The sequence below is a fragment of the Ochotona princeps genome, chromosome 6 (assembly GCF_030435755.1).
Source record: "Ochotona princeps isolate mOchPri1 chromosome 6, mOchPri1.hap1, whole genome shotgun sequence".
NCBI lineage: Eukaryota > Metazoa > Chordata > Mammalia > Lagomorpha > Ochotonidae > Ochotona > Ochotona princeps.
Window position 1 is genome coordinate 36,385,415 of NC_080837.1, and position 27,909 is coordinate 36,413,323.

Here is a 27,909-nt window from a genome sequence, read left to right on the forward strand (position 1 = left end):
GGGCTATCTCCATGCCACCTGCTGACAGTGAAGGTCATCCGGATGAAAAATGTGCGGCAGGCCGATATGGGTAAGTATCCTCCTTGGCTCATAGGGCCTGGGTGGGCAAAGGGCCTAGCCACATGTGTGTGTGTGTGGTTCTGCTGTGTGTGTGTTGTTTGCTCTGTATTCCAGAATTTGAGATTCATGTGTTTCCCAGGCCTCTCACTGTTATCAGTACCTGTCATTATGCCTGAGCCCATCTGAGAGCTCTGCTTTTCTCTCTCTCCTCTCCCCAAAAGGAATTTCCCCATTTAGAATTCCCCCAAATGGAATCCATTTTGAGGGATACTAGTTTCTGTCATGCTCAGAAACCTTTTAGGTGTAATTTGACAGTTGTGTGTGTAGTGTTTTCTTGTTGACTGAACTCTCCTGTCCCAGCTCCTACAGCATTCTCAGGCCTTGGGGGCCCAAGAAAACTCCTGGCTTCAGGAAGAAGCAAAGGCATTGTAGTGGGGCAGGATACTCCCCCTTTCTGTCTTTGGGGTGACATTCTGAAAGGTCACAAAACCATAAGTCCCTCCTCATGCTGGCCTTGCCTTGTCCCTTTTAGAGAGGACACTTGACACCCAAAGAGGAGAAAGCTCCATTCCTGAGCCCCACAGCTGTGGGTTGTATGCACAAAACAGGATTGGTTCAAGGACCACAGGTTGTCTAGGGAAGTCTTGAGAGGGGCAGAGTAGCCACAGACCTAGATACTGAGCATGCATTTCAGCAGGTAGAGACATCTGTCCGTAACAGATGGTAGACTAGAAGATGGCATTCCAACCTGGATTTATGGCATCAACCTGGATGAATGACATCACTCCTGGATTTAAAAACCAGGAAGGACACAAAGAGCCATGGGGGCCTGGAAGGGCTGCATTGAGAGTCTGGTGTCAGAGGGACAAGATGTAGATATGAAGGCCAAGGACATTTCAGAGCAGGGCAGCACGCCTGAGCCTCTCCCAACACCATCTGACCCTGTGAACTACTTGAAGGCAGTCCTGGATGATCTGTTTTGCAGACATGGGGTTAATAATGACCTAAAGTAGAATCAGTGTTAGATCTTGGGTATGGAGGAGTAGGGGGCAGGGCCAGAGGGTGGACAGCCGGAAGCAGCAAGCTGGGAGGATGCATCGGAGCCTTCTAGGTGAGGAGTGATTGCATCACTTCCTGAAGGCTGGAGCACTGGGAGGGAGAGGCAGGGATGGTGGTGGAGGGTGGAGGCAGGAAGGCCCTGCAGCCTGGAGACAGCAAAGGGATCTTCAGGGTTTAGACGGAGCCTCGGTAGGAGGAGCCAGTGCCAGCAGGAGCAGTTCCAGCCATTCTTGGACTTGGGCCTGCATCTGCTCAGTGACCTGCCAGAGGAGCAGGACCTGGCCTTGGACTTATTGGGGCTTTTGCAGCTCATCAGGGTGACTTAAGGAATTGAGACATGCCTCCTGCACCTGCATTGCAAGCACTTCTTTTGTCTTTCTTGTTGCTGCCTGACATAGTACATGGTACATCACTCAGATACTCCCCAAACCTGTCCTTAGGCAGACATCACCCCTCCCCTCGGTGACCACCCCAGATCCTGTAAACCCACAGCAGTGCTCACTTTCCTGCAGTACTTCCCAGACTGTGTCTATATCAGCCCCTGGAGCCACCCTGGCCACAAACTCAATCTGCATGCCTACACCTGCATGCTCAGACCTTCCCATCATACAGGCCCTTTCTTCTGTCCCCTCCCTGCCACACCTGTCATCCAGAGGTTGGGGACAGGTAGCCAGAGAGACAGGTTGAGGTCTGGCTTTACCAGCCTCTCTTCCTCTCTACCTTCCCCATGTAGCCTTCTGGTATGTAAGCTGCTGTTTGGAGGAGGGTACCTGATCCTCTTTGTGAACCCCCTTATTATTTATGTTTCTCTTTGGCATTGCTAGTTAAGGTGAAAGGTATATGTGACATCTGAGTGAGACACACTGGTCACATGATGTCTGAACTCGAGTAGTTATCACAACTGGGCCCTCTTATTGCTGGGTTATGGGTGCTTGAAATTGTTGCCATGTACCTTGAACTCAAAATGAACAGCTTTTGTCAGTGCTCTAAGTTGTGTCTCAATTCCCAAGGTTTCAAAGAGCCAGAGGACAAAGGAAACACAGATTCTGGGTAACACCCATTTCCAGGAACTAAAGCTTCACCCACCCCAGGAGAGACAGGCCTCCAAGCCTCCCACTCATCAGGAGTTTCCATTCCTATTGGGAAAGGAAATTTAAACCTAAATCAGCACCCCAAAGTTACCAGGCAGGTGTCTCCAGGGGGAAGACAATGTCGTGAACATCTATCGAGATAATTGAGTCATCTGTGCCACCCACAATTCAGGAAAGAAAACCTGTCATTCAGATGACCAGTCCCTCAGTCATGGAGGCAGGAACAGAAACAGAGCCTCTCTGAGTTTAGGAAATGCTCCGTAATCCACGAAGGTCTAACAACTGGGTCACCACTGCTTAGCTATTCCTTACAGCCAATATGATGGTCACCATCATCACAGTCAGCTCAAAGTGCCTGCCCTAGCTGACCTGCCCCACTTCATACTCCCCATGGTTGCAATCCCCTTTGGCCACACTCTATTTTCCAGCACAAGGGGGTGTGTGGTAGGGATGAGGGGCAGAGGGAAAATGGCTCGCAGCATGGGAACTGAAACACAAATCACCAGGAGTACTTTTAGGTTAATCAGAACTTTAAACCTTTGTACAAAAATACTGAGATGTTGCTTAATGGGTCTGATGGGAGGGTTCTAGGCATGGATTGATGTCAGAAAGTGATTTTACAGGAACAGGTACTTTTATAGGGTACTTTTTATAGGTACTTTTATCATGCATACTAAGTAGAAGTTGTAAAGATAATGGATTTAGAGTGGTTGGTACCTGCCTGTGGCTTCGTATTATATAGGAGGTTGACCTGACAGGAATGTTACAGACCTAGAGGGAGAAACTGGTATCTAGGGGAAGCCAGAGGAGGGGTCCGAGAGGGGTAAGCATGTCCCTGGTTTCTCAATTGGCAGAGCAATTAGACATGCTGACTTGCTTAGCTGTGTCTGCCGTGACTCAGCCCACAATTTCTTGGGGGATCTGATAGAGTTCTTTAGTGGGAGGTTCAGTTTTTTTCCACTTACTCATTTATTCAGTAAATATCTAGGCAGTGCTGACTACATTTCAAGACAGTGCCCCAACACTTACGTTGCTCACAGCATGGAGGGCTCACTTGAGTCTACCTCCCTGTACAGCACAGACAAGCAAGTGCTTGGCCAGGACAGGGTGGCAGCTGACCCCAGACTTGGCATGGTGAAGACTTTCAGAGAGGGCTACTTCCAAAACCTGAAGAAACAAGCTAGAAGAAGGGATGAAAGTAGAAGAGAACGATATCCCATGCAGAGGGGACAGCATGTGCAGTGGCCTGACGGCAAGACAACATAGCAGCTTTGAATATCGAGGAGTAATGGAGTTTGGCTGTGGTCTAGAATGTGGGTGTGCATGGTGTGTGTATGTGTGTGTGTGTGTGTGAAAGAGATAGAAAGAGAATATGTATGTCTGCATATTCATGTGCCAGATGAGGCAAGAGATCAGGAGGTTCGGAAGAAGAGACTGAGGTAGCCATGTTGGTGGTTGAGACTTATCCCTGAGAGCATACGGAAGCCATTCAAAGCCTGAAACTTGGAAGGGACGTGGCAGGCTCATATCTGAAAAACTACCTGTACATTCTCTTGGGAGAAAACTCAGGCATAGAGCAGGACATTGCCCATTTGGGAAGTTGTCTTAGAGACAGTGGTAGCCTGCACTAAGGCCGTGGTGGTATAGATGAGAAAAGGATGGGCTTGAGAGAGGGCAAGAGTTGAACTATTTAAGTATAGGAGGTCAAGGATGATACTTGGTTTCTGGCCTGGACATCCAAGTGGATGGTGAGGAGAAGCAGGTTGAGCACGGAGAGATGGGTGGGGATGATGAAGTCATCATTGTCCTTTGGTTCTGTTAGGTCTTGGTCTTTCTTTTGTCTGGATTATATGCTCATTATGGTATCTAAGGGAAAGCATGATCTCACCTTTTTTCAATAGGAGGAGGGCTGTGGATTCCAGGTCACTAAATGGTGAATCCTCAGAGATTAACCACTCATCACAGGTGAAGTCTGAAGCCAGGAACACTTGAGGCACAGAGTGTGATAAAGCATTCAGGTTAGCAACAGTGTCAGACTAAGTCACAGGTGGCAGCCCTGTTCCCTCTTTGATGAGCAATCATTAGTAGTTACGGACTAGTTTGGGTCAGTCATACAAGACTAGAACTTCCATGCACAAACTGACCTGACCATTTAGAGGACTCTCTGATGGTGGAAACAGTGATGACTCAGCATTTTTGGTTTATCTCATGTGCATCCTGAAACCTATACCAATAGATTGCCAGGAGAATGAAAGTCAGTCATGATCCCTCACCTTTCCACCTCCCAGGCTGAGTGGAGGGAGCGAGTCAGTCTAGGATGCTGTTTTTCACCCCAGTTTGTCTGCTTTTCCAATTGGAAGACTCAGAGGGTCTTCCTTCCTCTAATGTGGGTGGGCTCTCTGGGGGTCAAAGCTTTTGTTCCTTCTCAGAACACAACCAGCAGCATCACACTGGAATTGCTAATTTAGAATGAAAAACGATGTGTGAGTCGTGTATGCGAAGGCTTCTTGAGTCATAAACTTCCTGCTGGGAGACCAGAACAGGTACAGGAAGCCTGACCAGGGACAGTTGAGCCATACAGAGACGCTCCTTCTGCTCCAAGATGCTGCTGAACACCTGCTTCCACCTAAGCCCTTCTGGACTGGCTCGGCACACTGCATTCCCTTCCAATCCTCCTGTCTCCTAGCTTGGAGGGCGAGCTCGGCCCTATGATGGCTTTCCAGGGTTGAGGCCAGAAGCACACTGGACCCTTTGGGGATAGCCTTCTAAGTCTTGCCCTGGCTGAGGGAAAACTGCATGGCCATAGCTTGTCCAAGAGTGGTAGCTGTTTGCTCAAAGACCAGGGTACTTTCGTTAAGAGCCAGAGGCCATCTGTGTCCATGAGAATGATCAGTGGGACCTGGATCAGCCTGCCATCTGTGATCTTCTCAAAGTTCTGGGACAGAACTGGCTCTCCATGAGCCAGAAAAGCAGCTGGAGCTCATGGGGTCTTGCTCTGGAAGAGATTTGTCTGGGATTCCCTTTTATGTCCATACTCTCTCGCCCTGGGCCTGAGCTGGTTCTCACCCTTGCTGTCCACCCTTCTCTCCCTGTAACAGTGAGCCAGACTGACTGCTATGTGAGCCTCTGGCTTCCCACTGCCTCTCACAAGAAGATGAGGACCAGGACCATCTCCAACTGCCCAAACCCCGAGTGGAATGAAGCCTTCAACTTCCAGATCCAGAGCCAAGTAAAGGTGAGACCCAGAGCTGACTCTGTCTGCCCTGCTTGCATTTCTAGCCCCTCTTGTCTCCTTGTCCTTCTTTCTGTTTGTGTCCTCCCCTGACCCATGTTTTCTTCCTTCTACCTGCTTGTTTTTCTCCCCACTCATCTTCCCACTCATTCACTACTTCCTTCTGCCTGGTTCATGCTTATCTCTGTCCATTTATCCTTCTACCTTCCTTCTGGTTTCACTCGACCTTCCATCCAACTGTTGATGGAACTGGGCATCTCTTACCCCCAAAACATGGTTTCTACTACTTCCCAGAGCATGTTCCAAGCAGGAGAATGCACAGAGGGGAAAAAGCCATTCTCTAGTCCCAGGAACAGTCTATGTTCCAGCCAAACGGTTTTGTTTCCTTTGAATCCCTTGCAGATTAATTTGCTGTTTCTGTTTCCTTGGGTGTGTGTTCCTGCTTCTTCATTTGTTGAATTCTTTTTGGAAGGGGTGGGGGCAGGGTCTTCTTCAAAAACATGGTGACCTAAGTCAGTCACATGTCTGGTGGGAGAATATCCTGAGTTGTCACAGCCTTAGCAGAGAGCTCCTAAGAAAAATGTGGCCTCGTCGTCAAGGCCTCGGCCTATCTTGAGGTATCTTGGGCTCTACAGCTCCAGCCCACTCCAACACAGTTGCCATGTCTAGTTCAAGAAGTCCTTTTTGTATTTATTATTACAGAAAAAAAAAAAACACATTTTCTGTCCTGTCCGTGTGTTTGGTGAAGGAAGAGGCTTGCCATCTGCTACTGTGAAATCAGCGTGTGGGCCTTCTTTGTCTTCAGGATGATATACTGCTGGGTGGCGTCTGGGGTGTCCCGGGTTTCTGCTAATGACAAGGTCAACGATCTCATCTGGTTGGGAACCTCCAGAGCCACATTATGGTCACTAGATTTGGACCTAAGAGGCAAACTCTGCCCCAGCCACACCTCCTAGGATCCCTGAGACAAGAGCCATCAGGGACCAGCCCAACTCCTTCAACTGTTGGCCTCAGAGTTCAGGCAGATGGCAGGGTGGCTACCTAACTCGTTTTGGGGAATCTACAGGCAGACAAGCCCAGTTGTCAGAACCCCCACCATCTTTGCTGCCTCTCTCCCCTGCAGTGCTGGGGGATTAGTATCATTCATTCTGGCTTTGCAGTACAACATGTGCTGTCTTGGGTTCCGCGGGGTACATGGCTGGACACCTTTTCTACCTCTTCCCTCTGCTTCTGTCCTCTCCCAGAAGAAGGGAAATCCCTGCAGTCTTCACAAGGCTCTGCAGTGAGAGACTCAGAGCAGAGGGAGGGGAAGGCTCAGGAGAGGTCGACAGGAGGGAGTGGCTGCTTCCTTCCCTTTAAAGTTCATTTCCCCTTCAGTGTCTCTCCCACCTAAGGAGGGGCCTCTGTGCTGGCACCCAATCCCTAAGAAGCAGCACCTTGCTGGCGAGGAAGGAGCCAATGCAACAATGGCAGCCAGACTTGAGCCCTCCCACTCTCCCTTAGAATGTGCTGGAGTTGAACGTCTGTGATGAGGATGCGGTGACACCAGATGATCACCTCTTGACAGTTCTCTATGACCTCACCAAGCTCTGCTTCAGGAAGACAACCCACGTGAAGTTCCCGCTCAACCCAGAGGTAAGTGCAGGGGCTCAGAACCCCCATCTCCTGTCTCCTGTTCAGTGAGCACACATCCACGCTGGGGGAAGGTGGCACCACTGGTCCCAGTCCCAGTGCTGCCTCTCACTAGCTGAGTGATTCATGAAGCTCACTTGGTTGCTTTGCATTGTGTCTGCTCACTCATCAAATGGCAGTGATGGAACCTACCCCACATGAGAAAGTACAGAAGGCACCTAGCTATAAGGCTATACCAGATGGAGGGATAGTCAGTGCTAGCCCCCTTCCTCTGCTTCCCTCTTTATCCTGTTGCTAGGACTGCTGAGGGGAGAGGAGGGCAAATCTGCCAATCAGAGAAGGGTCAGGCATGGATCATACTGCAAGCTGCAGAGCATCTGCTGCAGGCCTGGGAGTATGGATGGGGAACAGGCACTCCAGAACTCACCTAGCCTCCATCCTCATGGAGAAACCAAGGTCCGGTGAGGCCAGAAGTGTGGTACAGGAGGGAGCCCCCATGCTCTGGACCCCTGTGTGGGCAGGGAGAGCAATGGGAGGCTGGGGCTAGAGAGGGGACGCTTCAGGGAGGTGGAGGAAGTGGCAGCAGCGGCGGCAGCAGCAGCCAGGAGCAGCTACTCTACCCTGCAGCAGCAGGCAGAGTGGGGAGGACAGGGCAGCTCTGCAGAGGCCCCAGCTCACAGAATCACAGACTTGGCTCACAGCTGCCTTTCTTTTCCTCCCTTTCACCCACCAAGGGCATGGAAGAGTTGGAGGTGGAGTTCTTGCTGGAGGAGAGGTGAGTAGGCCCAGCTCCCAGGGACGGCCAAGGTCCTGGCCTCCTAGGAAACTCCTGAGACACAGCTGCCTCTTCACCTGCCTCCTGGTGCTCCTCCCTGGGCCTGGGAATCACTTGGGAGCTACTACACAGCTTAGGTGCCTGGGCCCCAGCCTGATCCACCCAATTCCTCTGACATCACATTATTTTAAAGATTGGTTGTCAGACTACAAAGCCTGTCTCAGCTTCCCAGTATGGGTGGCCTCTGGGAAGAATTTCTATCACCAGGTCTAGCACTGTGGCACAACAAATTAAGCTTCCTGTGCCTATGTCGTTCTGCCATATGGGCACTGGTTTGAATTTGGGCTGCTTGATTTCTGATCCAGCTCCCTGCTAATGTGCCTGGGAAAGCAGTAGAAGATGGTTCAAGTGTTTGGGTCCCTGCCACCCATGTGGGAGACCTGGATGGAGTTCCAGGCTCCTTGCTTTGGCCTGGTCCAGCCCCAGCCATCGCTGCTATTTGCTTGCAGGTAGCAGCCTTACCTGCTGTACCATAGCTCTGGCCCCTAATGATAGTCATTCATATTTCATTCTGGCAGGGAAAACTGTGGACTCACCAAGCTAAATGTAACCTTCAGGGTTTATATCCTCAACCTGTAAGGATCTCTGAGCATTGACCAGACCTGTCTCAGGCTGGCTTGGTGCTGTCCATGAGATGTGCTGTTGGATCAGACCCAGGATGGAGGCTAGGTCATGTCGGCTCCTGGAGCTGCTGATCTCTAGCTGGCGAGTCACAACCCTGTCTTGCAACCTCTTTCTAACTCTAGGCGCTTGCAGCTGGCTGGACATAAAGAACAGTGGTCTTCTTTTTTTTTTTTCTTGCACAGGGGCCATGCTAATCTTGTCTGTATCATCCCAATTTTAGTATATGTGCTGCCGAAGCAAGCATGAGCAGTTATCCTTCTGATGGAAAATAGGAACTCTTTTAGTGCTTCCATATTGTTGCCATCTTTCTTTCTGGGTGTTTTGTTTAAAAGGGTACCTGTTTCCTCCTGGAGGAATCCCATATCCCAGGTTCCTGCCTAGCTTGCCATGAGCACCCAGAAGGCCCTGCCCCTCCATACCTGACCCTAGCTGTACTCTGTGTCACTGTTGTGAGCTGTCAGTCCAGAACAATGTAACTGACCATCACTTTGCATCTTGTTTTTCAGTCCCTCTCCACCTGAGACCCTCGTCACCAATGGCGTGCTGGTGGTAATTGTCTTTTCTGGTTCTGCAGCTACATGGGGCACCTCATATTATCAAGCACTGGGCCCAGGTTGTGTCCTTGTCCCATCCAGGCCCAGCAGAGTCAGGCTAAAAAAGAACAACCCAGTGGGGCACAGGCAGGGGCACTGCTCAGACCACCATGCCATAACACACAGAAATGATCCCTACTCATGGGAACTTCCCCAGTAAAGGGGGCTGCTGAGGGCAGCTTCTGTCCCCTATGTCCCTAATCTGTCTGCAAGCACAAGGCCAATATCAGTGTTTTCATAATCCAGCTGTAGGCAAGCTATTTTACTTAAATGTAACCACCCAATGCCTTGGGGTTCAAGGAGACCTCTCCCTCAGACAGCAGGGCTTCAAGGGTTTGTAGCTTGGGTTTCTGCCAGCCTGATTTCTCCTTGTGACTGCTCTCTTGGCAGCTCTCACTTCCAGACCCCTCAGCATATCATTCCATCTGGTGGGTCCTGAGCCAGCAGCTGACGCTGTAGCCCTGGGAAGCTGTGGCTGCGGTCCCAGGGCTTGTGGAGCAGTTCCATTCCTAGGCATCCTGCTTCCCAGCACCTTGTGGCAGGCTGTGATGGGGTTCAAAGAACACTCTCAGCATGTCCCCGGCATCAACCCCAGTTTGGCACCTGTGACCCCTCTGAGGCCTGGAGGTGGGGGAGGACCTTTGCTCAGGTCTCTGACATCTCGGCTTTTTTTGCAGTCTCGGCAAGTCTCCAGGCTGGAGGTCCAAGCAGAGTCCAGGAAACGGAAGAAGAGAGGAAAAAGTGAGCCTCGGTTTGGCTCTGCATGCTGGCAAGACAGGGCAAACCTTCCACATCCCATCAGCAACCTGGCCCAAGCTCACAGGGAGTTGGGGCTCAGCCAAAGCTGTGAGCCCATCTCTTCTTTGCCTGCTCCATTAAGGGCTGGCTTCCTCTTGACCTGCGAGCTCCCCAGGCCTGGCCACTGTCCTGAGCATGGGTTCTGCCCCTATTGGCACCTCCAGCAGCCTGCAGTGAGGGACCCTGAAAGTCCTGAGGGACCCTCTGATGGCTGTGCTCCTTCTTCTAGTCACATCCAGCACTGCTTGTAAGCCTTATACCAATACATTTTCCTGGGCCAGCCTCTGTGGGTCTTGTACCCAGTGTCCAAGAGACTCCTGACAGACCCCAGCTAGGCCACTCCAGAGAGCTGTCAGCTAAGCCAGGTTGGGGGTGGGGAGCAAGAGGCTTTTCAGGGACCTGATGCTCGTGTCCTCTCTCCCAGTGAAGGACCTCTTGGTGACTGTGAGCGAATCCTTCGAGAACACTCTGCGTGTCCCACCCTGCCGTGAGCTCTGCCACCCAAACCCTGCCTGCTTCCACTACCCCAAGTACTTCCAGCCACGATTGCATATGGAGGTGCCCAAGAGTCACTGGAGCTGTGGGGTACAAAGCAGCTGCCATGGGGCAGGGGGTAGGGGGAAAGGGGCTAAGCCCTGCTGCCGGTAGGACCTCCCCCTCACAGAACCCTCCATCCCCTCCAGCTTTGCTGCTGCTGCAGTGAGCACAAGAATGGCCCTGTGTGCCAGCCCCTCGACTGCCTTTGTGATGACCAGGCGGTGACCATGCCTGTGGTGAGGACCTGCGCCTGGGAGGGCCCTGACCGTCTGGCCTGCAGCTCCTGAGGCAGGGAGATGGGGAGAGGCTTGGGAGAGGCTGGGGGCACCGGGGTCTCAGTGCAGAGGGGTCTTGCACAGTAGGAACTAAAGGGGAGGCTGAGGTGGAGATGAAGATGGGGGAAGGGACGTGGAGATGGAGCAAGAGTGGATGTGCATGTGCGTGTGTGCTGAGTCAAGCTGGCAGGGTGGCGGGGAGGGTGGTCACATCAGTGATTAGCGTCACTCAGCCCTGCCTCATCTTCCCTGACAAGTTTTTCATCTTGTACTCCCCAGGGTAGGAATTACGAATTACACATGAAGACCACACCCTGGTAAAGTACCCTTTTTCTGTCCTCTATGGAGTGTTCGTGCCAGCAGGTGGGAGGTGGTGTCTCCCTGTGGCTTGGCCTTGTGTGTCCTTGATGGCTGAGACATTGATCACCCCACCCACCCCTACTGTAGCTTGCTGGCTATGTGTGTATTTCCTCTTTGGTGATGGAGCTATTCAAAGCCTTCACCTGCTTCCCAAGTTCTTAGAATTTTACCTTGAGAAATTCTAAGACTTACTTGTATGTTCTAGGACAAGTCTCCTGTCAGATACCTGATTTGAAATGTTTTCTCTTAGTCTGGGGCCTGTCTTTCCTTGTTCTTAATGCCATCCATTGAAATGGAAAAGTTTCTCGTTTTGATCAAAATCAGCCTTTTTTTGTTTTTGTTTTGTTTTGTCTTGTTTTTTTGGTCACTTGTGCTTTTGGTGCCATAGCTAAGAAGCTGTTACCTAATCTAAAACCATGATGTTTCCTTTTATAGTTTTGATCTCACCTTGCAGTATATGGTTGATTTTGAGTTAATTTTTGAATTGGTATGAAATCAGGGAGTTAGTACTACTTTTGTGCATTAGGTGGGGAGGAGATCTGTTTGTTCCAGAACCATTTGTTCAAAGGCTGTTCTTTCTCCACTGAGTAATCTGGATACCCTTATTGAAAATCAGTCATTTATCATAATCTCTACTTACAGCCCAATTCACTGTTTGGTTTCAGACAAATGATTTAATCTTGCTAAGACTCAGTTTTCTTCATGTCTAAATTGGAAGCAGTAATGAGAATCCTTGCATTAGTGGGCTGCTTTGCCAGTCCAGCGAGAAAGCAGGCCCAAGACCAAGCAACGCTGCTGTTACTGCCATCGTCTTGTTATGCTTGTCCAAGGAGACCAAGAAAAGAGGCATTTCCTCTAAGCTATGTCTGCCGTCTTGTGCTAGTCATGAAGGAGATGAACCAGGAGGGCTCCATGCCCTGCCTTCACTGAGATGGGATGCTGCTAGTGAGCCAAGGCTTGGATCAGGAATTGTCCAGATCCACTCACAAGTGATGGGGGTAGACAGAGAAGCTTCTGGGGAAGGCAGGGGTCCATGGCATTGCACACACGTAGAACATATGCTGCTCTTGGGGGCCCCCGCATTGGCTAGAGGTAAAGCTGACTAGGGCAGGTCGGGTCCCAGGTTCCAGGACAGGGATGAGATCAAAAGAGGACAGGCTCTGAACACGTCATGGTGGCTCCTGCCCCAGCTGCCAGCACCATGGGGTGAGGTGTGTGAGGTTTTTATCAGCTGCACAAACACACAGGGAGGTGATTATTCTGTGGGCGGGACATTCTCCGTGAGGGATGGGAGCACAAAGGAATGGGCGCTTATTTGTCCAGCTCAGGGGAGTCCACACTCCAGGGCCATGCCTGGCCACTTTCAGGGTTCCTGTCACCCACAACTGGCCATGGTCTAGAGAGGGCAGGGCCCCTGGGGGGAACCTTTCTGGGCCTCACAGCCACTTGCTGGTCAAGGAGGCAGGGAGTTTGAAGAGTCCCTGAGATGAGAAACAACAGTGGTCTTTGGCCAAACCCCAGCTTATAGCATGCCCCCTGAGGCTCAGGAGTAGATGTTTGTCATCTTAACTGCTGAAAACCAATGTTCAAGTTAAGTATCTTCAGCCCATGTCATACATGAGAACAAAGAAGTCCAAGGTCACAGAAGTGATACGTGGCAGAACTTGACCTCCAGCTTAGTAGATTCCGCTGATCCTAAAGCTGTATCTGTTCCTTAAAGCTGGAAGCAAAAGGTCTACTAAGCCCAGTCCCATCTTCCCGCAGCCCGGAGACTCTAGATGTACGGCTTGGCTTCAGCCTGTGCCCAGAGGAGCTGGAGTTTGTGCAGAAGCGAAAGGTGGTGGTGGCCGAGGCACTGAAGCAGGTGCTGCAGCTGGAGGAGGACCTGCAGGCGGATGAGGTGGGTGAGACTGGGCTCAGGGCCATCCTGGACTGAGCGGCTCCTGCCACCTCCATGCTTTGCTAGCCTACCCCTCCCCTAGGCTTGCCCTGTTCCCCAGCTATGCTCCATGGTTGCTCCTATGCCAAAGCTCTGAGTGCAGGGATGTGACCACATGCAGAATATGACTGATGACCCCCAGGGCAGGGAGGGCAGGCTGGCAAGGAAGGGGCTCCTGCTGCTTGTATGAGCTCGAACGGGCTGGGCTGAGTGCCCTCTTTGCATCTGTGCCAAGTGGTCTGCTCATCTCAGCCAGGAAGCACTCTGAACTCTGTAAACTAGCACCTGACACACCTCCCAGAAGGTCATAGATCCTTCCATCTGTGAGTCTCTAAACTCCAACAGGAATATGCAGACACACCCCCAGAGATCACAGTGGCAGCATGCATGGGAGAAGGAGCTTCACCTCCCAGGCCCATCACCTCCTCCAAGGAAGCAAGCAGTGGGGTCCTTGTCACAGGGCCTCAACCATCCTCGGATGGGGACCAAGACCCTCCACTGTCCTGGGCAGCAGGTCAGCCCTCCAAGTGCACACCTTCCAGCCTGGCCACAGTGGGCAGGAGGCTCGTGCCTGCCTGGGGAGGCCTCATGATTGGGCTTTAGCTGATGTAAGGCTCTTCCAGTGCCCACTCACAGGAAAGCAGAGCACCTTCTCTCCACCAGTGGTGAGCTCACCCAGGGCACCTTAAACTTTTCATACCCAGAGGTGGCTACTATCCCTTCCCTACCACAAAGTTAATCAGAGGTGTACCATACAGGGCAAGGGTGGGTGCAGAGGCTAACACACTGCTTGGGACGCCCGAATCACCTCTCTGAGTGCTGAGGCTGTGTCCCTGCTCCTGGCTCCTCACTCCAGCCCCATGCTGATGCTCACTGAGAGACTCACAGGTCATGGCTCAAGTGCTTGGAACCCTGCTACGCACATGGAGAACCTGGATTGAGCACCAGCTTTCTGGCTTCAGTCTGACCCAGGCCCAGCTATTTTAGGCATTTGGAAGCAAACCAGCAGATGGAAGACTTATCTCTCTCTCTGCCTCTATTTCTGCCTCTCCATTTTTCAAATAAATAAAAGATGAAAAATGAACAGCACAGGGTATATTGAGCATATGCCCCATGCCAAGCCTGGGCATGGGCCTAGCTTAAGTGTGTCCACAGGAGGTACATCATTGGCACCACTAAGGGGTCACAGGTGAGCTGGGCCCGAGGTTGGTCATCTGTTACCTGAGGGTAAGAATTCTGTGGGTCGTGACCGTGAGCTTTACCAAACTGCCTTAGGCCTCAGGGCCCTTCACCCACATCACCACTGGGCTTGAAGGATTCAAGACCTGACTGCTCTGTGCAAGGAGAGTTTTCAGGTTGCTCAGCAGCGCCTCTCCTCAACTGGCCCTCTCGCCAGCTTGCCCTCCTCTGCTGTCCTCTCTGAGCTGCTGTTTGCCATCCTGAGTTGTCCTTGACATTTCTACCTCCATGTACTCCCCAGGTACCGCTGATAGCCATCATGGCCACTGGGGGTGGAACGAGATCCATGACCTCCATGTATGGCCACCTGCTGGGGCTGCAGAAGCTGAACCTCCTGAACTGTGCCACCTACATCACTGGCCTGTCAGGGGCCACCTGGTAAGGAGGCCAGAGCAGGGACTGGGTGGGCTGGCCTGGGTCCCTTTGATGTGTGTTGTCCCCCATCTCACATGAGAGGGAAGCTCCATCATGAAGGCACAGCTGTGTGGCTTCAAACATGCAGCCAACCCCTCAAGAGACTCAGTTTCTGAATCTGAAAAGTGGGGACAAAATAAGCACTGGCAAGAAGCCATTGAACTTGACTGGGCAATAAGATGCTGGACTCTATGTTTGGTATACGCTTGCAATGGGGGAATCTCAACTGAACTTGAGCTGTGGTTATGCAACAAGGTGGAGGAATCCACCATGGTGGGAGGGTTTGGGGAGGGGTGGGAGAACCCAAGTATCTATGTAACTGTGTCACATAATACAATGTAATTAATGAAGTTAAATAATAAATAATTAAAAAAAAATAAGCACTGGCCTAGTGGGCTGGTGTGAGGGGCTGTCTCTATACCAGGCACTGTGCATGCAGGCCAGCACTGACATGACTGTTTCCCTGAGGCTCTGGTGGGGGCTTGGAAAATGGCCCTCAACAGTGAGTGGACCCCTGGCACTACTAGCCCCAGTCTGCTAGGGAGGGGATGCTGTCTTCTTTCTGGGCTGGGCCGAGCCTTCTCGAATGATGCAGGTGCTAACTGCTCGGGCTCCTGGGGGTTGGGACCCACCACCTGCCCCCTGCTATGCCTCTGCCTGCTAGGCTTCCTTCCATGTGCATGGGAGGCTTGGGGGCAGCAGCCCCTGCCCTGCATTCTCACTCCTCCCTATGGGAAGTCAGTGCGTCTGCCTGAGACCCACAGCATGGTTGGGGCACAGAAAATGTGTCATTTCTTTCCATCAACAGAAAACAAAAGAACTTCTAGACTAAGGAAAATGTTTTACTAAATGACACAAAATATATTTGCCTTTCCACACCACAGTTAGAAATTTAATTTGGAATATTGTTTATTGTGGGGGAGGACCATAGGTACTCCATCAAACCTTCCATGTGGGTGACAGAAATTCAAGTGTTTGGACCTTCACCTACTGCCTCCTAGGTACTATAGGATACAGACATCCCAATTGGATGCTGAGCCTGCTGTGTCAGGATGCCCACCCCAGAGCCTGATTTTGAATTCAGAAAAATCCAGGTCATAACTAAACCAGTATGCTATAGCTGGCACATAGTAGGCCTGTAAGAAATGAGCGACAATGTTTACACACACTCCAGCCAGACCTGTGTCCCACTCCCTTCCCTCCAGGCTCCTCTCCTGGCAGCTTTAGTGTTTGCAAAGACCTGCCTACCTTGCCCCCTTCCCTGGGAGGCAGAATTGATCAGACCAAGGCTGGACCAGCCCTGTTAGCCATTCCTGTCTCTCTCCAGGACCATGGCAACCTTGTACCGTGACCCCGATTGGTCCTCCAAAAACCTGGAGCCTGCTGTCCTTGAGGCCCGGAGACACGTGGTCAAAGACAAGATGCCCTCTCTGTTCCCGGACCAGCTTCTCAAGTTCCGGGAGGAACTCCGGCAGCGAAGCCAGGAGGGCTACAAGGTTACCTTCACAGACTTCTGGGGCCTGCTGGTGGAATCCTGTCTGGGGGATGAGGTGAGACTTGGCTTCACCCGGGGTCCAAACTCACCTGGCTGGCAACCAGCTCTCTTTCATCATGGGAGGGGGAGGAGGATCCTGGATGTCTATCACAGCAGAGGGAGTCAGACTGGATCTATAGGTGCATCCTGGGCTTTAAGAACCACAGGTGCGGGGCACGGCACAGTAGGCTAGTGGCTAAAGTCCTTGCCTTGTATGCGCCAGAATTCCATATGGGCTCCGGTTCTAATCCTGGCAGCCCCGTTTCCCATCCAGCTCCCTGCTTGTGGCCTGGAAAGCAGTCGAGGATGGCCCAAAGCCTTGGGACCTGCACCCATGTGGGAGACCCAGATGAAGCTCCTGGCTCCTGGCTTTGGATCAGCTGAGCTCTGGCCATTGCAGTCACTTGGGGAATTAATCATCTGACAGAAGATCTTCCTCTGTATATCTGACTTTGCAATAAAAAAAATAAATCTTAAAAAAAAAAAAGCACCACAGGTGCTGAAATGCACGCTGGTGGGGGAAGGTGGGGGCTCGCTTCCCCACCTCAGTCTATGAAGGCTGACTGAGACTGTCACGTTGAGGACAAATCAGGAGAGACCCAATGTAGGCCAGCATGTGCCCCCAAAGCCTCATTAAGGCACATGTGCAAGAAAACGGGCAGTAGCTAGAGAAGGCTAGGGAGGCATTGACTGTGGGCATGCTTGTCCCTAAGTGGGGGCAATAGGAAAAAGACAAGTGGAAGCTTCTGGGATGACTGGCTCACCTTGGAAGGGGTAGAGAGGTTGTTGGGAAGTCCCTTGGAATAGTCCTGTGTCCCCCAGCATGGGTCTGCTTCAGTGTCCCTCTCAGGGAGTGTAGCCTTGGCGCAGACTCAGCTACGGCATTCGGAGCACAGCAGCTCTTTGCAGGGCTCACTGTTAGGGCCACCACACAGGGATGGGCCTGGCGTGTTCCCTTCCTGCTCTGAAATCCAATTCTCTGAGCACCAAGTGCCTTAGATGAGAAGCAGCAGCCTGGGCTGGGAGGCAGCTGCTGGGAGGGCTTCCAGGGAGTACCATGGGCCTGTACATCAGGACCTGCTAGGCTATTACAGGCCCCCAGAAAGGAGCCAGCCTCGACTGCTGGTTGACCCCTGTGTGACTTTTCCTCCCAGCCTCTGTCCAGGCCCATGGCCCTGTGCTTTCCTCCCAAAGGTGTTGGAAAGTTCTGAGTGCACACCAGGACAGGCAACAGATTGCTCCATGGTAGAGGTTCCGCTTCCAGAAAATCCAAGGTTCCCCTTATGAAGTCACTCATAATTCCCTCTACTCTTTCAACCTAGTGACCAAGTACCTGTGCTGGCCCGTGGGGAATCCCTTCTCACCATTGACCCTGTCCTGCTCTTCGATAACTAATCACCTTTAAACCCATCCTCCTGATGGACAGGGCAGGCCTAGGGCCAAGGGCATGGGCTCCTGGACTCAGGCAAGATTCTAGCCCTGTTCTATACTGTTCTGGAAGAGGGACTTCTGCCAGTAGCAGTTAATACCCTTAGCAGCATTTTCCCAGTGGTCATGCACGTGTGATGAGGAGGCAAGCACCAAGGCTTCTTGCACCCACCAGAGGTCTGAACACTGGAGGAGCAGGCCTGGGGGTTCTCAGGAAAGCCGGGCTGGGTGTGATGTCAGGAGGTCCCTGGTTGTCCCACTCAAGATGATGAGTGTGGGCTGAACTAACTGTGCCCTGATTTGCAGTTGCCACCCTGTCCCCGCCCTGTCTTGGGGTCTGCGGCATGATGGCCAAGGAAGCTGTGCCCGTTCTCCAGGTGCAGGTTTGCTGGTAGCTGCTGTGCCCTCCACAGTGGCAGTGGCTCAGGAGCTGGGACACAGCTGCTGGTGGCCCAGGGCTGTCCCCTTCCTTGTCAATGGCTTCTTCTTACCCCCTTTGTTTTCCTTGCAGAAAAATGAATGCAAACTGTCAGAGCAGCGTGCTGCCTTGTGCCGGGGCCAGAATCCCCTGCCCATCTATCTCACTCTCAATGTCAAGGATGGCGTCAGCAACCAGGACTTCAGAGGTAACATTGGTGACTAGGAACTGAGGGGCAGGGAGCCCTTCTTGGTGGGGGTAGGTAGGTGCAAAGGTCCCAGCACTCGAGGTCTCCCTACCCCACCTCCTCTGCCAACCCTTGGGCTGAAGCAATAGGCTTTGCTGCCCAGTCTGCCCTGCCCCGTGAGTGGGACTGGTGGCATGGTCTGTGGCTCCCCTGGGTATACATTTGATCATACAGGGACAGTAAAGGTGCTAAAGAGAAACCACCCAGAGGGAGGGACCCCAAGGTCCTGCCCTGTGTGAAGGGCCATTTTGGCCCCCCACTTCTGCAGCTTTGAGGAACTCCTGAACTATGCAGTTTGCAAAGTTCAGACTTTCCCAGCCTCAGAAGCCGGCCAAGGGCGTCCCCAGGTGTCCTGCAGGGGAACTGCAGCTACCCTGTCCTAACAACCCTCTTCTCCCCAAGCCCCAGGAGCCAGTGAGGGAGGGCCAGGGCAGAGGGCCTGCAGGGCGGTGTGGGGTGTGGTCGGCAAGCCAGAGTCACCTCCCCTTGCTTCTTGGTGAGCAGAATGGTGCGAGTTCTCCCCCTATGAGGTGGGCCTGCAGAAGTACGGCGCCTACATCCCCAGTGAGCTCTTCGGCTCCAAATTCTTCATGGGACGGCTGATGCAGAGGATCCCGGAGTCCCCGATGTGCTACATGCTAGGTGATTCCTGGTGGGGCTCCCCTGGGCACCCCTGCCCAAGCTGGGATTTGAGGAATGATGGGGTGGCTCTTTGCTGTGCTGAGATGCCTGTGAGTTAACCTGTAAGCAGGGAGACCCGGAGGAGGTTCTTAAATCTACCTCTAGACCTCCAGAAGCACCCTGGTCTCGTCAGGGCCACTTGGCCACTTGGGACCAGAAGGACCTGACTGGGGATCAGAGGGGACTCCCCCACTGCGCAGATCTCCAGTGGTCTTCCTGGGATCTACTCAAAAGCAGACTGGGTGTGGCAGACTGGGATGGACTCAGGAGGTCAGTAACTCCCCTAAAACCCACTTCCTTCCTCTCTGGTTCTAGACAGAGTGGTGTCTGGGTTTACAGCTGGAGGGTGGGGAGCAGTGAGGAGCACTAGGGGTCAGCCCTTGGGGTCCAAGACCAGGTAAAAGAAGATGACAGGTAAAGGGTAGAGTTTGGAGCCCTACGAGATAAAGAACAGAGTCCGGAGATACAGGTAAAGGCCCAACCCTAAGCTTCCCCATCTTTCAGAGGCCAAACCCAATGAAAGTGAGGGTCTGACCATGACATCCACTCTCACAGTGCCCACCTTCAGAGTCCCAACCACACCCGTCCCCACTGACCTCAGAACAATGATGCCTCTTCACAGCATCCGGGAGTTGGGCCCTCTGTTTATCTGTGTCTACACTTCTTCTACCTCTCCCAGTCCAGCCCATCTCAGAGGGTCCGACATCTGCTTTGAAGCTTACCCAGAAGCACCCAGCCCATAGTGGCTTCTTCTTTCTTCTGAACACCCTTGTTTGGGAGCACAGGGCTTGGAGAGCTACTGTTACAAAGATAGTCTGTACCTCAGTCAAGGTTGTAGAAGCAACCCTGAGATGTATCCCAGTGCTTCAATGCATGTGAAAGACTTAATACCTTGTTATGAATATGTTCTATTAAAGCCATCACAGTGAGAGGGCATTCCATTTACTGAATGCCAGGCACTGTCCTTGACGCTCTGGGTGTGAGAATTGCTGAGAGGCATAGTGTGCATACAAGTTTGAACTTGAAGTTGCACTTGTCAGCCTCAGAGTGCTGCTGCGGCTGCGCTGGAGACCTGGGTGGACCGGGAACCTCACAGCTGACCCTGGATCCCCAGGTTTGTGGAGCAGCATCTTCTCCCTGAACCTGCTTGACGCCTGGAATCTGTCCCACACCTCAGAGGATTTTTTCCACAGGTGGACGAGGAGGAAAGTGCAGGACATCGGTGGGTAACTCACTGGCTTACCCTGCGGTATAGAGGGTGGGGAGGGTGGATAGATCATGAACCAAGGGCTGTCACACCTACCATGTTTTTCCATGACATCCCTGGAGCCCACAGACATATAAGATAGCCGGGGGTAGGGGGAAAGTGTTAGGTGTAGGGACCCCTGTGCCAAGGTCCCATGGCCTCCCAGCACCTGGGAGAACCGAAAAGGGAGGATCAGCAAACAATCAAGGGATGCTCTTCCAGACTCTCTGTTCTCTCTGGGACCGTGAACATTTTACTGTTGTTGAATTTGACTGAAAGGCTGCCAGAGGGCTCCCATCCACAGGCCATTCCCTCAGTGCTCATAGCTGAACCAGGCCAAAGCTGACACACACAATTCAATCCAGGGTCTCCCCTGTGGGTGGCAGGACTCCCCCATGCGTGGCAGGTCTCCCCCGTGGGTGGCAGGACTCTCCATCATGGAGCCATCCCCTGCTGCCTACCAGTTAGCAGAAAACTGCAGCTGACTCAAACCTGGGTCCTCCAAAATGACATGAAGGGTTACAACCTCTGTGCCCAGTACCCATGCTTTGGGGACCCTTCTTACCCACGTCTCCCTCTCCGCTCAACCACCCCATTCTGTTCTTCTTACCTGGGCACTCCTGGCACCAGTGACCATAGAGAGAGGTGTGAAATCCACCTCTCAGTGGCTCACCTGTATGGTCATGTGACCAGATAGTACTCCGGGCTGGGCAGTCAGGCCCCCAAGTCTTGTGACCTGTGCCTTGCCCCCTCAATCCCCTGCAGAAGATGACCCGCTCCTGCCAGAGATCCCCAAATGTGATGCCAACATGCTGGAAACATCAGTAGTGATCCCAGGGTCATGGCTGTCCAATACTTTCCGAGACATCCTCACCTATCGGGCCTTCGTGTCAGAATTCAACAACTTCCTGTCTGGGCTGCAGCTGCACACTGGCTACCTCCAAAACAGCGAATTCTCCAAGTGGAAAGGTGACCTATTCCTGGCTGTTCCTCCAGGCCTGGCTCTGCAGGCAGGAGGGAAAAATGGTTGTGGAGAAAACTCCTTGGCAAGACCCTCTTGACCCCCAACCCAGGGATTCTCCAACCAAGATTCTCCAACCCAAGGATTCAGCTTTAAGCCTGCTAGACTTGAGCAGTGTGCGGCTCTACCAGCAGAGAGCAGTGTGGCCATTTAATTAATTGAATGTACAGCGGACAGAATCTACAGGGCAACCGTTGGAGAGTTGACTTCACTGCACAGTCAGGGACACACACGCCTTTACTTTTTGCACCTGAGCTCTAAGAGTGCCCCTTGAGTTGGGCATGGGTAGCCCAGCTCAAGAACCCTATGTGGTAAGGAGCAGCCTTGCACTGTAGTCTTGCAACCTCAGCCTGTTGCAGCCATGCACCCCAGTCACCAAAGCTGACTTTCCAGTTTGTTTGATATTTAGTTTGGCCATGGCCTCCTATTGGCTACATAAGCCTAGCCTTTGCCATCTGGGGCAGGAGGGGCTGATGGCTCTAGGCCCAGGTTTGGCACTAATTCATAGTGCTATTTCACAAACTACAGCTGGATTCTAACCAGCCCCCTCCAAGGTGTGCTAAAACCCCAAGGTTGGACTCTTCCTTGTTAGTCCACCCCGGGAGAGCTGGGGACTCCATGGTGCCCCATTAAAATAGGGGAGTGGGTTGGGCTGGAGGCCCAGGCTGAGGGGTGGAGACAGCCACAGGCAAAACACCAGGTCCACACCAGGTATCTCTGCCCGGGACCAAGACTGTGGTGGTCCCAGGTATGTGGGTAACCGAAAGCCTGGGCTTTCAGACACGGTCCTGGATGGCTTCCCAAACCAGCTGACAACGTCTGCAAACCACTTGTGCCTGCTGGACACGGCATTCTTCGTCAACTCCAGCTACCCACCCCTGCTCAGGCCAGAGAGGAAAGCCGACCTCATCATCCACCTCAACTACTGCGCTGGCTCCCAGACCAAGGCAAGCGTGGTGACACCGGCGTAGGGCTCTTTCTGGGCACAGGGCTCCCTAGATCCGCACCATGGCTGGAGTCCTCTCACTCAAATGTTGGCCACACCTGCCTGGGCCTGTGTCCATACATAGCAGCACAGAAAGGGCTGTAATTCGAGTTGCCCAGCGAAGGAGACCACGTCTGGCTGTGCACCTCTGGTTCCAGCCTGGCTTTGTTCTCACAACATCACCAGCTGTGGCTAGGTGGCTGGGGACAGGAGCTGTTGGTTAGGGCAGTGGGGAAGCTGCAGCTGAGAGGTCCATGTTCCTCCCACTGACCTGGCCTTCACAATCCTCGCGCATGTCTTCCTGTGCCTTTCTAGCCTCTGAAACAGACATGTGAGTACTGCACCACACAGAACATCCCCTTCCCCAACTATGAGATCCAGGAGCCCGATGACAGCCTCAAGGAGTGCTACCTGCTGGAGAACCCCCATGAACCTGAGGCCCCCACTGTGGTCTTCTTCCCACTCATCAACGACACCTTCCAACAGTACAAGGCACCAGGTAACCTATGTCTGCCCCCAGAGCCTGGCATCCACCGGCTTCCCCTGTCTGAGCTGTCCTTGGTGTTGGCCATATCCTGCCTTCCCGCCTTGCTAGAGCAATCCTATCTTAATGAGGGCATGCTGCATTGCTTAGAGGTGTATGCAAATACACATAGAAAAGCAGACACTCAGCTTTGCACATGGTGCGTGTGTGTATGAGCGGGCTGCCAGGAGAGAAGTGGGAACGCACCCATACCATATATCTGGCAAGGTCTTCTGCTGCCCCCAGGTGTGGAGCGGAGCCCTGAGGAGTTGGAGCTGGGCCAGGTTGACATCTATGGTCCCAACACCCCTTATGCCACCAAGGAGCTGACCTACACAGAGGCGGCCTTCGACAAGCTGGTGAAGCTTTGTGAGTACAACATCCTGAACAACAAGGACAAGCTCCTGCAGGCCCTGCAGCTGGCTGTGCAGAAGAAGAAGAAGCTGAAGGGCCCATGTGCCAGCTGAGCTCTGGCCAGCTCCTCCCTCTGCTGGCTGCACCTGCTGCCGCCACCCCTACCCCAGCTCTGCTCTCTGGTGAGGGATGTAGGCAGGCTGGCTTGGACTTTCTCAAACAATTAAAGAAAAAAAAGAGACAGTGAGGATACCACCAAGGAGCCACGCTTGATTTCTTTCCATACGTCTTTGCAGGAAGCAGGGTCTGGTAGTCACAGGCTCCCATATGTGCCTCAGGCTGGGGTACAAAGGCTTGACCTAAGACAGAACCCAGAGGTACAGGGATGAAGTTTGGGGTCCCGTATCCCAGTTGTATCCTCTAATGGCAGCCAAGGGAAAATGCGGGCATACTGAAGATGTGCCCTGAATTTCTCCAGAAAAGTGTCTTCTCCATTCTGAGTCACTGTGCTCTCAGGACTTCTCTCAGTCCTTATGCTGTGTGATTTGTATTTCTGTGAATCTGTATCACCAGGACGAATGACACAAGAAGGTCAAGATGCAGTGCCAGGCATCCGGCTCTGCACCACTATGACGGTGGCAGCATCAGAGCCCCAGAGCTAACAGCTCGTGGGATCCCAAGTGGGCCACCAGCTCCAAAGCCAAGTCTGCAGCTCAGGCTGACAGCCCATCGCCCCGGGCTGCCATAGGGGAGGGCTGAAAATGGAGCCAGGTGCCAGGTAGGCAAGGCATTCTCATGCTGCTGGCCTCAAGGTTCTCTCAGGTTCTCTCACTGCGCCATCTCTCCGGCTCCCAGGTGGGTCTTCTTATTTCTAAATGGGAGTCCTCTCACTTATCACATGCCCTCCAGCTCACAAAAAGTGCCTCCCACTCCAGGAAGTGCTTCCCACTCTGGGAAGCAACTGTGGGGAACACCAAGATCTACCTGCGATAAAGTAGTTTGGCCTGGGAGATTTCCAGAGCCTGTGCAGGAAGCCTGCTCAGCCTTCCAACTGGGAACCTGGGGGATCCCTTCTGAAGATGCCTGGCTGGTAGAAAGTGAAGGCAGAAAGGTGTGTGGTATTGGGGGGCGGGGGTCCAGTGTGCCTGGAAAGTACAGCCGTGGGAGTGGGAGTAGGGGATAGGTACCAAGACCAACAGGCAGCCCTGTGCTTGTTAGGAGGCAAATGCCCGCAGGCCCTGAAATCTGGGAAACATCGGCCTCCTGGGTGCATCCTGGCCTCGCCAAGAGGGGTGGAAGCTAGTTGGAAACGCAGACTCCCAGACCTCCCCGTCGCCACACTCACCAACTCAGGGTGTGTGTGTCTTTCAGGGGGTCCTCCTCCCCCTGCTCCCACCCCATGGACCCAGGTGCCTCCTACGCATGTTCCCATGGGAAAGGCTGGACTAGGGATATGCCCTGGCCCCTGAGTTTGGGAGGCATGAATGAATGAATCAGCTCCCTTGAGCCACGGAAGAACTGGGCTTTTTGACTCGCAAAACCGGACCCTATCAGGTAGCCCGAACCTGGAACGCTGCCTGTCTTCTCCCCTGCCTAATTTCCATCTTTCTACCTGCCACACAAGCTCTCCTCCAATTATCCCAGAGGGAGCCCAGCGGCAGAACCTGGAGTCCCTCAGTCATGCAAAAGTGCAATGTATAAAGGCAGTGTAATCTGGGAGCGCGGAATAAAATGGCCACATGGGTAACCACTGTTGACTCATCTGCCTTCATGATCTGAAGTCACAAAACACGCCTGACTGCTGCTGCCTCCCCATGCAGCCTTGTCCTTGTTCATGCTCCCCCGCCTCCACCAAGGGCTTCCTGCGGTCCCCCTGCCTCCAACCCTCCTCTCCCTCCATGGTGAGGCTGCCTCTGTTTCCAGGAAGCTACGCCACGTCTTAGTGGTGCCCCAGCCCCACCTGGGTCCCTGCTGGGCCATGCTCGCCTGTTTTTCAGGAAACGTAGGTTTGGAGGAAGGGGAGGCAACGTGCATCCATGGAGCATATGCTTGGGGCCAAAAAGGCAATCAACAGTCTCTGCTTCCCAGAAACTTCTATTGCTGATTAGGGTAGTCGGAAAGAGCCTGGTGCATGCCAGAAGAGGGAAGTAGGAAGCCTGGTTACTGAAATGGCCAAGTGGCATCAATCCAGACGAGCGAGCCATGGCACCCTCCCAGGGCTCTGCTCTCTGCTATCAGCCTGACCAAATAGGAAAGGTACCCCCCACTCCCAATTCCTTCACTCTTGGGCTCCTCCTCTCCTTCCCTAGAGAGCAGCCCATACCCAGAGCCACTGCTGTCCCGCCCTGCTACCCTCTACCTCTACTTCCCCAGGAAAATGCCTCTCCCTGAGGTCACCATGCCCTAGCCTCCAGGTGCACATAGCCAAAGGCTGCCAGCAGCTTTCCCAGCCTTATCAGACTTGATTGTTCCCAGCATTTGGCCACGGACCACTCCCTGCTTCCTGACACCCTCCCTTCCCATGGAGCCCTGGCCAACAACAGTTCAGTTGGGTTCAGCTTGCAAACACTTGCTGCCTGCCCAATGTGCAGGTCTATTCTACAGGACCCAGCAGGGGCTGCACCCTTCAAGGAGCTTCCTTCTGGGCCCACATGGAGACTGAGCCTGGTGGTGTACTGAGAGCTTCCTGTTGGCACACCACCAGAGCCACACAGGCGAAGCTGCCAGTCCAGCCACACAGGGGAGGGGCATGGTCAGTCATACCTTCTTCCTTCATTTCTTTCACCAAAATGTGGGAGAGCCCCTCTGGGGGCATCCTTTCTCTAACTAACTGCTGGCATTCCTGTCCCCTCTCCTCACTTTATGTTCTCTTTAGTAAGTTTGTCTCTACCCAGGACTTCAGCTACTATCTCTGTCACTCTTTGAAGCTTAGCTTTATTTTCATGATGGGCCCTAAAGTTCCAAAATTACAGGGGCTTTCTTATCAGAAGTTCAAACTCTGTCTTCTGGTCCAGCATTGCAGCTAGAACTATAGTTGTCATATCCACATTCCAAGTAGCAGGAAAAATAAAGGGATCTGGGTTTCGGCTGGCAATGATTTCACCAAACCATCCCTGGATTATTCTGGACTTCTTTTCAACAAAAGAGGATTCTTTCTTTAAAAGGATAACTAGCCCGGGGCTTGGCAGCGTGGCCTAGTGGCTAAGGTCCTCGCCTCGATCCCATATGGCTGCTGGTTCTAATCCCGGCAGCTCCACTTCCTCTCTGTCTCTCCTCCTCTCAGTATATCTGACTTTGTAATAAAAATAAAATAAATCTTAAAAAAATATATATAGTTTAAAAAAAAAAAAAAAAAAAAAAAAAAAAAAGGATAACTAGCCCTTCCAGATATCTCACTGGGCAACAACATACCTTAATGGGTAAATGGCATGAAATAGCTGTGGATTGATTAAGCCCTTGTGGGTGAGGAGTTTGAATTGAGCATAGCAAGGACAGCCTTTCCCTCTTTGTGTGCTGCAGCTCCCATGCCCTGCACTGCCAGGGGCTGGAGCAGCCAGGGGCAATGACTCCTGTACTTAAGGGCTGGGCAGGAGCTCTGGGAGGGTGGAGGCCTGCCAATTAGAGCAAATTCCCAGGACCTCCCAGCATGGCAAGCCTGGGAGGGAGTGTTACATAGAGGCAGCAGAGTGACACTTCCAGCTGGGCCTCAGCTATTCCCCATTCCTAGCTCCACCTCCATGGTAACTGATTGGAATAGTCCAGAACATAGGCCAGCAATCCTACCTCTGGAGGCCAGGCCCATCAACAAAGGTGCAGCCATAGTTTTTATTCCAGACGGAAAGAGAAATTCACAGCTTTCTCATTTTGCAGAACAAACTCTGTACCCATGGGACATCAGCTCTGTACTTCTTCCTTCCCATACTTCTTGATAGCCACATTTCTGCTTTCTGTTTCTTCCAACTTTACTGCTTTAGAAAGTAAAGTCAAGTGACTTAGCTCACTTAGCATGAGTTTCTCAAAGTTCACCCATGTTGGTGCGTGTGCCAGGGTCTCCTTCCTTTCCCGGCTGGATTTTGTTCACACTCTGTTATGACATTTGCTCATTCGTCCAGCCCTTGCCAGGCGTTTGCTTTCTCCTCTTCACGGTTGTCAATAGTGCCTGTCGACATGGGTGCCAACACTTCTTTGAGACTATCTTGTCGTTCTTTTGGATATTTATTCAGAAGTGAAATTACTAAAGTGTATGTTAATTTTATTTTTAATTTTTGGATGAATCATGATGCTATTTTCCATCTCAATTGCATATACATTTACTTTAATACTATAATATCTTTCTTGTTAAAAATATATCCTGAACCTATTTTTGCAGATCATTCATAGTCTCAGATGTCACAATTTTTGGTGACTATGTAGGAATCCACCATTTACTGAACTAGTCCTCCATGGGGAGACACCTGGTTAAGCTTTTCACGATCATAAATGATATACTGATAAATAGCCTATTAAAATTTTAACATTATTTTCTCAGGATGATACTTCCTGATCAAAAGGCATAAAAATTTTTAAGAATTAATGGATATATATTCAACATACAATAAACTGCACATATGTAAATTACATAGTTCGAGGAATTTGACATGTGTCTACAACTATGAAATCATTACCACCATCCAAATAGTGACCCAATCCAACATCAACTAAAGTCTTTTTTAGGTCTTGTAATCTTTCCTTCTCTGCCCCTGCTGTCCCATGTAGTATGTGAGTTTTGAAGAAACTGTCCAAGT

General features: G+C 52.1%; 1 protein-coding gene and 1 pseudogene across 1 annotated transcript; one reads left to right on the plus strand and one right to left on the minus strand.

Moving 5' to 3' along the window:
• PLA2G4E (phospholipase A2 group IVE) lies at window positions 1-23,987 on the plus strand. Its single transcript, XM_004578415.3, has 19 exons — window positions 1-70; window positions 5,309-5,445; window positions 6,946-7,077; window positions 7,809-7,849; window positions 9,040-9,082; window positions 9,804-9,867; window positions 10,349-10,509; window positions 10,608-10,697; window positions 11,016-11,053; window positions 12,861-12,996; window positions 14,516-14,652; window positions 16,016-16,238; window positions 18,162-18,276; window positions 18,820-18,957; window positions 20,111-20,218; window positions 21,008-21,211; window positions 22,044-22,210; window positions 22,564-22,747; window positions 23,018-23,987. The coding sequence occupies exons 1-19, from the start codon at window positions 43-45 to the stop codon at window positions 23,236-23,238; spliced, it is 2,367 nt and encodes a 788-aa protein (XP_004578472.2). The 5' UTR covers window positions 1-42; the 3' UTR covers window positions 23,239-23,987.
• LOC118759300 (U6 spliceosomal RNA) lies at window positions 8,677-8,777 on the minus strand (annotated as a pseudogene).
• Window positions 23,988-27,909: the final 3,922 nt, after the last annotated feature.